The sequence below is a fragment of the Scyliorhinus canicula genome, chromosome 4 (genome assembly GCF_902713615.1).
Source record: "Scyliorhinus canicula chromosome 4, sScyCan1.1, whole genome shotgun sequence".
Taxonomy (NCBI): Eukaryota; Metazoa; Chordata; class Chondrichthyes; order Carcharhiniformes; family Scyliorhinidae; genus Scyliorhinus; species Scyliorhinus canicula.
Genome location: NC_052149.1, coordinates 222,533,858 through 222,543,961, shown reverse-complemented (window position 1 = coordinate 222,543,961; position 10,104 = coordinate 222,533,858). Strand labels below are relative to the sequence as shown.

The window sequence follows — 10,104 nt, the reverse complement described above, 5'->3', positions numbered from 1 at the left end:
CGGCCCTGAGGTCCCAGGTTCGATCCCGACTCTGGGTCACTGTCCGTGTGGAGTTTGCACATTCTCCCTGTGTTTGAGTGGGTTTCGCCCCACAACTCAAAGATGTGTAGGGTAGGTGGATTGGCCACGCTAAATTGCCCTTTAATTGGAAAAAATTAATTGGGTATAAAAAAAAGCGTGGTCAATCCAATACCCCCTGCACACCTTTGGATTGTGGGGGCGAAACCCACGCAAACACGGGGAGAATGTGCAAAATCCACATGGACTGCTCAACTTTCTTAACATTTCTCCAAAACCTGCGGTACCAGCGTCTTCCAGCAGAGGTTCCCTCCCATGTTCTTGCAGTAGCGAGGCTGCCGGGATGGGGGGCGCTGTCTCCACCTCCGCCCCGGAGACTCGGGCAGTTACATCCGGTGCGGCTGCGACGTAACCCATTTGGCGATCGGACGGCAACATCTCGGGGATAATAAACAGGGGCAGCTCGGCCTGACCCTCCTCCCCACCCCACCTTTCCCAATCCTCCCGGTATCCGCAGTTGGAAGACTCGCTCGCTCCCTGCGCCATGGCGGACAGCAGCAACCGGTATCAGGCGGTGAGTCGCCGCGCGCTTGGCTTCCCGGGGCGGCTGGGTCTGGTCAGTCCCGGGCAGGTGACAGGCGGCTCGGCTGGCGAGTGCCAGGAGACACCGAGGCTTGGCGTTGTCCTCTAGGCCCCACACTCCATTAAAGCGGGGGAGGGAGGGGGAACGTCTCTTGCTGCTGACTGACGGCAGTGGGCACGGATTTAATATGTCAATTATTGATATAAAATAATAGGTAGCAAACCAACACCATTTTGTCAATTAAAAAAAACAATTGATGGTGTATACAAAAACAATGAGTTTGAGTTGCGATGGAATCGCCGCCTATGTTGAGCAAACGCAGTGTTGGCGGAGAAAGTCCATTTGCATTGGAAGTGACTGGCGGTCGCACATCTTGTTTTAACGTTACACCTGGATTGGGTTCTTGTCACTCTCATAAAATCTGGCCTCCAGTCCTGAAAGGGCGCTTGAATCTCCCTCGGTCTCCTGGTGTAATTGTGGCAGTCCCACTTCAACCTGTTGTTGACAACCTTGGGTCAAAGGATTGCGGAAGCTGTCAACATCATGGCAGTGTTGAGAATGGCAGTGAGGGGAATTGCAAACTCCTTTCAACACACATACACCAAGTGTGTTCTGTTCTTGAGAGTGACCTATTTGAAATTGGGTTACAAACTGGCACCCCTCAGTAGCAAATCTCCACCAGCTTGCCCTACAGCCATTGAAGGTGCAATTTAATACTGTCTGCCTCCTCATGCTGGTCAATTGTTAAAGACCAGAGAAAAGGGCAATGCATTTTTTAAATAAAAGGTATAGTGATCTCTAGATGGGGCTGGGGGGGTCCAAAATAACATTTATAGGCATTGTTTCTGATTTAAAAGAAAGGAGAAGCTCTTAAGGTGCGTCTGAGCTGCAATGTAGGATAACCATTTGCCAGTATTATAAATATTCACCTGTACTATAAATACCTCTCAGCTGATCGGATTACCTTTGAGTGGAGAGAGGATCAATCTTGAATTAGTGGTTGCACCCTCCGCTGCTGAAAACTGATATTGAGGGAAAGCACCAGGGTATTGAGTAATTTAAGGGAGGTTTTGTAACAATATTAGTTTGTGACAGTAAAGGGTGGATACCAGGCACCACATACAAATGAAAACAATCCTGGACTCCGTTGTATCCATAAATCTGCGTGTCAGTCTAATATTACATTTGGTGACTATACCTCTTAATGTTTGCCTTAAATGTTTTGCAGAATTTCTGTGGGGGATGTTTTACTACATTAATGGCGATATGTACATTCAAGTTGACTGTTATACATTTTGCACAACCAAGAATTGTCTTGAAATAATATGCAAGTGTTTTCTGTTGATTTCTATTAATTCCCTCACCCACCATATACTTAGCTCTATCACCACATCTCTGTTTCTGCTGTGAGCTGTAGAATTTTCATTTCTATAAAAAATGCTTTTGTATACATTTTTAGAAAACACTGCACATTAATTGCACAGGAGATGCAGTCAAATAAGGTATCCAAAATGTGTTAATTTTTCTTCGGCAGTTGTTGTGACTTGTTAATCTTGGGAGGCATGTTATTTTGAGGTTGAATAGAAAGGGATATAATTTATTTTGACTCCAGACATACAATTACTTCTGGACAAAATGCGCAGCTGTAGAACTTGGTAAAATGGTACAACCCTGTCCTCTTTTAAAGCATTTAGATTTAAAATCTTAGTTTATTATTGACAGTGTTTACTGTGGATGGCCTAATAATCCTCAGGTAGAATTCATTGCTGAGCACCAGAGAGTTTTAGGAAAATTGACATTTAGGATAGTTAGCTTTAATAACGTGAAACACAATTCATGTCTCAAGAGAAAGCTGGAAGGGAAGAAGTAAGTCACATGATTCATTTAAATGCAGCTGACTCTGCATCTTTAGTGCAAACTCGTGAGCAGTTGTGCTCTAAAACTGTTGCTGTTAAAGGCAGAGGTGATTTGGAGCAAAGGGGAAACGTACTATATTTGCTGAAATCTTCTAGAAATGTGCAAATTGGTGTGGTGGAGAATTTTCTGTACCTAAATACAGTGAAATTAGCTGCATGCATTTGGATTTTTGTCCTCCTTTGATATGTAGTCGGATTAATATTTAATCCTCCTTTTGTTCCTGTATACTGTTAGTTCAGCAAGGTAGATGTGTGCCTCTACCCTTGAACTAATTAGTTCCCAGAACCACTGCGCCATTATGCTTTGGCCGTCTGCCTGTATTGATAGGCAATCGACTTTCAAATATACGGTTACTTAAGTAAGAATGCTCTAAAGGGGTTTGCCTTCCCTTGGGTGGGGGTGGGGGTGGGGGTGGTGGCAGGGTAGTCCACATATCCACTTCCTAATTGTCCATGGTGTAAAAAAAAAAACATTTTTACTTTTTGGTATACAATTTGGTTGACAATACTGGTTCTTTCAGATGCATTAAATGCCATCAGGGGAAAGATTATGTTCTCATACTGCGTCAAGTAAGAATTGTTTTGGGGCAGCACGGTGGCTCAGTGGTTAGCACTGCAGTCTCACTGCGCCAAGGACCCGAGTTCGATCTGGGTCACTGTCCGTCTGGAGTTTGTACATTCTCCCCATGTTTGCGTGGGTTTCACCCCCACAACACAAAGATGTGCAGGGTAGGTGGCTTGAACACACTAAATTGCCCCGTAATTAGAAAAAATTAATTGGGTACTTTAAAGTAAGAATTGTTATGGAATTCACCCTATTTCTTCGAATGACGATTCCTAACTTTGAAAGAGGAATCCAACATGTCATTGGTGTCATTTTTTGAACGTGCATTCATAAACTCCTGCCTTTCCTCCTTTTAAAACAATTCTTAAAACTTATCTCCATGAACATAGTGATCTTTCCTAATTTCCCGTGATTTGGTGTCTATTTTTTTCTTTGCCCATTTTGTGATGCACCGTGGGATCTTTTGCTGGTATAAAAAATGTCAAATAAATGTAAATTATTTGGGGTAGTGCTCCCAGGGTGGTGTTCGGGAAAGAATCCAATATATTGACCCAGCAATAATGGTTATATAAAGAGTTGAGTGGGAAGAATGTTTTTTTAATTTGTTCTTGAGATGTGGGTGTCGCTGGCCAGGCCAGCATGGTTGCCCATCACTAATTGCCCTTGAACTGAGCGGCAGGCTAGACCATTTCATTGGGGGTTTAAGAGTCAACCGCATTGCTGTGTGGGTCTGGACTCGCACGTTGGCCAGACCAGGTAGGGATGGGGGATTTTTTCCCCTGAAAGACAGCAGTGAATCAGAAAGATTTTTACAACAATCGACAGATTTTTATTGAATCTATTATTGTGGGATGCGAACCCGGGACTCCAGAGCATTACCATGAGTCTCTGGATTACTGGTCCAGTGACAATACCACTATGCCACTGACGAAGGTACTTGCTAATAAGCCAGTTTGGCTGGTGAACTAGCGGCAGCACCTTTTGTTATTGTGGAGTTGCTGGCTTAGATTTGGATTGCTGAGTTTGCCATTGTGATGGTTGACTGCAATCTCTCTCATCAGTTAATTTGTCTTAGGACCAAGCTGTGTATGTCAGTGCTGCCCACCCCCAACCTAAATGAAGATAAACACCAATTGTTACCAAAGACAAGAACATTAGGTACATGATCTCTTTGTAAGTGATTTAAGATGGTTTATTAAAAATAGTTTGAGGACTCCAATCAAGGCATTCCACAGTAATGTTTCGGAGAAATTAGAAGCTGTAAATTTAATGCATGTGTGAGCACGTCGCCTTCAATAAGGGAATAGTGTAGATGGGTTTTAGAGTGGTTTCACAGGTCGGCGCAAAATCGAGGGCCGAAGGGCCTGTACTGCGCTGTAATGTTCTAATTCTAATTCCGTGAGCTTTCTCTTCTGCAATCTACTAGTTGATAACAGATAGCATTGTAATAAAGGACGGTTTGAACAAGACTAATTTGTGTTGGTTAATATTTAATTCCAGATCCCATCATTATTTACTCTGGTGTGTTATAAGTAGAATACTAATGAGCTATGTCATACAATTTACCTTTGTTGGTAGAGCTGACCATGATGTGTGGGTTAGGACAGCTTGATGATGCTCTAATTGTCTGTACATTCTTAACATATGTTCTACATCTGGTTGGTCACAATTAATTGCCTCAAACTAAGCTTACTTAGGTTGTCAAATAAACATAACAAAAATGGAGCAGGAGTAGACCAGCTCCTCGTGCCTGTTCTGCAATTTAATAAGATTGCAGCTGAATTGATAGTAACCTCAAATCTGCACCCGCCTACCCTTGGTAACCTATCACCTCCTTGCTTACCAAGAATCTATCCACTTCTGCCTTAAAAATATTCAAATACTCTGCTTCCACCACATGAGCATACAGTGAACAATGTAGCATGTACCCTACAAGTACAATTGTGTCCTAATGAATTATCTGACTGTAGAACATAGAACAGTACAGCACAGAACAGGCCCTTCGGCCCTCGATGTTGTGCCGAGCAATGATCACCCTACTGAAGCCAACGTATCCACCCTATACCAGTAACCCAACAACCCCCCCCCCCCCCCCCCCATTAACCTTATTCTTTAGGACACTAAGGGCAATTTAGCATAGCCAATCCACCTAACCTGAACATCTTTGGACTGTGGGAGGAAACCGGAGCACCCGGAGGAAACCCACGCACACACGAGGAGGACGTGCAGACTCCGCACAGACAGTGACCCAGCCGGGAATCGAACCTGGGACCCTGGAGCTGTGAAGCATTTATGCTAACCACCATGCTACCGTGCTGCCCCTAACATATGTTCTACTGTAGCTGTACTGCACTGTAGCTGTGCAGCAGTGAGTGTTTGTAGCAAGGAATAGGATATGAAAAAAATGAATATCCATTAATCTTTTCGTAGATATTATCTTAAAAACTAAAACAAAAATTAAAGGCAGGATGTACTTCCTGGATTTGTTTCATGTCAGCTGGTACCACTAAAATAAAACCACTGGAGTGGTACTGAATGTCTTGCCATTGTACTGAGATCTCTAAATCATTTAGTTGACATCTTCTCAGAGCACCATTGGATTGTACCAAGCAATTTCATGTGGGCCTATCTAGGAAACTACATGGTGATTGCATCTGGCATCCTGGTCAACTTTGGGGGGCCCCCAGAATTGGCGCAAGTTTACATTTTCTTAAAGAAGTAAGTTTCTTTTCTAAATGAACGGCAAAAATGTACATTTTGTTATGAGTGTGTATAAAATTTAATTTGAAGGGATCAGACTTTCACGTGGCAGAATTTATCCTTCGCGGAAAGCTGAGCAATCTGCTTTATTTATTATTTATTTATTTATTTATTTATAGGGGCTGGTTTAGCACACTAGGCTAAATCGCTGGCTTTGAAAGCAGACCCAGGCAGGCCAGCAGCACTGTTCAATTCCTGTACCAGCCTCCCCGAACAGGTGCCGGAATGTGGCGACTAGGAGCTTTTCACAGTAACTTCATTGAAGCCTACTTGTGACAATAAGCGATTTTCATTTCATTTCATTTTTCATTCATTCATTTGCTCACTTGCCTCTGATCTTAATTCACCACTGCCACCCTGTGGCCACCATTTGAAGAAAGCATTGTAGATGCAGAATGTATTATCTGCAGGGTCTGGTGCACAGTTTAAATTCCCTTCAAAGTCCCATGATCTCTACCACCAGGGTGAATGAAGGATGACCTTAATGTGAGCACCATCACCTCCAATTTGCAACTTGTATATCATTCTGACGTGGATACATATTGTTATGTGTTCACAGTTATCAGGTCAAAATATTTTAATGCATATCTCACATCTCACATTCTGTAATGTATTTCTCAAATTGTGTGGAAGCAATCATCACCATAAGGATTACCGTTTCAGGAAGATCTGAAACCGTTATCTTGGGGTAACCAGGGATTGTCAGTAAGCGAGCATCGCTAGCTTTGCCACATCCAGGCATAAATTAAAATGTTTAAAACAAATCATGTATCTGAGCTCCTAAAAAGACCCAGCTGAATTTGGTAGCCACGGAATGACCAGCTAGTGTCTCTCTGCCTCCCTTTCCCCATCTTTAGTAATGCAGAAGTTCAGAAGTATGTGCAGTCTCCTGTATCTTGTCTAAGTGGCTACTTTTCCAATGTGAGCCTTGATTGTGACTTATACCGACTGTTTGATGTGCAGAATATCATAGCATTCTGCGATGTTGTTCCACATTAATGTCTTGGCTGAGATCAAATTCCTATTTTCTTGTCAAAAATGACATTAAAGGAACATTTCCCAGAATAGTTCAAGCCTGAATCAGACTTGCAAGATTCCTTGCAAAAGAATATGGCAGAAATAGAACCAGTCTTTCCAGCCTAATGTTGTGGGACATTTTAAACAAGTGGACATGTGTGACTACAAGATCCCTGCAAAGAATAGGAACGTAATTTAAAGAATTCTACTAATTTTGTATTGAAAGAAAATCTCCAAAGGCTCAATAGTTCAGTAAGTAGTTGAGCTATACAGGTTTGGAAGACACCAGTTTAATTCCAGCAGCCGGAGTTGACCTCAGCAGCCTGGGTTGGGAGTGGAGAAAAGTGAACCATGGCTTCTATTCCTGATTGCTATCTAAAGTTCTGGCATCAGAAGAGGATTAAACTCAATGGTGCTCTCCTCTTCCCTCCCCATTCAGCATGAAGCTTCACACAAATAACAGTCAAAGCAACAAAAGCTTAAATGGAGCTAAAAAAAAAACCCACAAATGAGTCAGTGTTTTGATATGGAAAATATTTTTTTTGCACATGGGTATGTCTGCACTGATTGATAGTCTCTGATATTGCTTTTCCTTTTAGGGATTTGAGGGAACAAATTTTTAAAAATAGTTTCATCCGAATAAATTGATACACTAAATGGCCTTCTACGCATTAAGGTTATATGATTGTGGATGATTAGGGAGTAGAGAAAAATTATTCTGTGGAAAAGCATGGATTACAGGTAGGCGAGAGTCACTTTGGTTATCGAACATTTTTGGGTTGTTTCCTGAAGTTCGCTTTTAAATTAATATTTTACATTTCACATACCTGTTTTGATCATGAGATTTAATTTGTGTCTTTTTGTTTTTGTCAATACAGTTGCAGAATGAAGAAGAGCCATTGGAGGTGTCAGAATCTGGGGCTGAGGCTGCACCTCCACCATACAGCAGCATCGCAGTAGAGAGTGCAGGTATGTAGGGCTGTTAAGGAACTAATAAGTATTGCTCACAAAGTAATTCTCTGGTGGATTTGCAGATGGTAAAAGAAGTAGCTCACCAGCTTTACCCAAGATCCCGATTGATGAGGAACAAAAAGGTTTAATTTGCGTTTTGGAAAATATTTCATCCGTGTACGTAGGTACATAGGTATTCAGAGCAGAAGTAGGCAATTCAGCCCTTCGAGCCTGCTCCGCCATTAAATCAGATCATGGCTGATCTCTTCCTGGTCTCAAATCCACCTCCCTGTCCCTTCCCCTCTCCCTTTAGGGGATTTTCACAGTAACATCATTGCAGTGTTAATGTAAGCCTACTTGTGACAATCATAAAGATTAGTATTATTAATTCGTTTTTTAAAATCAGAAATAAAGCTATCTCGCTCTCTACCGCATTATGGGGCAGAGGGTTCCACAAATTCACCGCCCTCTGCAAGAAGTAGTTCCTTATCGCCTCTCAACCTATCGAGTGAATTGGCACTTGGATAAGATCTTTTTGTTGAGTTTTTTTAAGCTTCTCTCTTTTCCGCCAGTCACTTGAAGAGATGACTTTCTTTAGGGTATCACCTTTCAAAAATACACAAATTCCCACTAAGCTGCTGTCCATCCAACTTGCTTCCAAGTTAACTATCATTGTGGCTCTCCTCTGGTACCCGTTGACATTCAAAATGATCTTTATTATCCTCCCCCAAAAAACTAAACCTTCATCCCTCCTTACAAATTACCACACAAAACATAAATCGGTCACCAAATTCCAAACATATTTCCTGTGGATTGATCATTTTGCACTATCCCTCCTTGTGCTCCTTGACCATTCTGTAGCCATTGATGCAGTCGACCACAACCCATCTCCTCTAGCACATCTCTTTGATTGTCAAATCCGTCAAGCTACCTTCACATGGTTCCAAACCTGCCTATTCAATCATAGTCAGAGCTCTTGCAGCAATGATTTCTCTTGCGCAAAAACAGAAGACGCTGGAAAAATTCAACAAGTCTGGCATCGTTTTTGCAGTGAGAAACAGAGTTGACGTTTTGACTTGACATATTGGACTAGAAGTGTGACCTCTGTTTTTCGCAGAGTTCATCCAGCATTTTCTGTTTTTATTATTCTTGTAATAGATGATTGGTATCATTAATTCCTTGCGTATGTCTGATATTCGACTATTCTACCGCCAGTTTTTTGTTTTAAATTGATCAATTTGCACTTTGCACTGTTTGTATTTCATTTTTTAGAGGTGAAACTGCTGTACTAGATTGGCTTGTGTTGCTATGAACTGTATTGTAGTTTGATTTTTCAAAACTATATCTGTCAGTAAGAGTTTTAAACTTAATCATCGTGGATAGGATAATTATCCCTTTCAGGACTGAAAGTCCTTTGCTTCAGATTCTTCACTTACCACATAGGTTTCAAAAAATCAAATCATCACCCCAACATGATCTCTCTGTAGTAAAAGTAAAATACTGCCAATGATGGCAATATGAAATACAACAGCAAGTCTGGCAGCATCTGGAGAGAAAATCAGTTAACATAGCAAGTCGAATATAACTCTTCTGTTCTGAAGGTGAGTCATAGTTGAATTGAAACGCAACTCTTGCTAATCTGTCTGCATCCTGGGTCATATGTGATGAGGACAAGGAGAAAAAGAAAACTACTCCCAAGATTTATTGAATGTTGTGATGTGGATCACTGGGATTGTGGAAAGGAGGGTAGGATGACTGATCTCTGTTACTGTGGAAAGGCACCAGGCCTCCACTTCTCAATATCTCTCAGCTTTAGCAAGAATTGGGGAGTCGTGAATCATGTTAACACAATGCATGTAATTAATTTATCAGTCAACACTTCATGCATTTGTTGCATTGATTGAAGCAGTTAACTTTTTTTAAATTTCACCCTCACAACCCAAAGATATGCAGGTTAGGTGGATTGGCCATGCTAAATTGCCCCTTAATTGGGGGAAAAAAAATTGGGTACTCTAAATTTAAAAAAACAAACTATTGAATGAACACTTGTTTCTGCCCAAAATACATGAAGATCTTAACACAGCAACTTTTTAATTAAGTATAATGAAAATGGAAAATGACGAGTACTTTTTTGGGTGATTTAAATGCAAATGTCACAAGTGAGGGGAGATTGTGTGTTCAAGCACATTTTGTGTTCATTAAAATTAAGATGTTATCAGTGCTGGAACATAAGCAACATCTTAGCAACAAGGACTTCAGACGAATCGCAATTACAGCTCAGAAGCAGGGCGTAT

The 10,104-nt window shown here is 41.5% G+C and overlaps 1 protein-coding gene across 2 annotated transcripts in view; it reads left to right on the top strand.

The window, feature by feature from the left end:
- The first annotated feature begins 380 nt into the window (after positions 1–380).
- Positions 381–10,104, top strand: part of LOC119965399 (NEDD4 family-interacting protein 1) — a 59,723-nt gene continuing 49,999 nt past the window's right edge. The window contains exons 1-2 of one of the 2 annotated variants that reach the window (XM_038796131.1): positions 381–592; positions 7,738–7,828. In XM_038796131.1, coding sequence (XP_038652059.1) covers positions 563–592; positions 7,738–7,828 — 121 coding nt within the window. In that variant the 5' untranslated portion in view covers positions 381–562. Of the gene's footprint in view, positions 593–1,678; positions 1,790–7,737; positions 7,829–10,104 lie in introns of those variants that run through there. The other variant, XM_038796130.1, reaches the window with a different exon arrangement.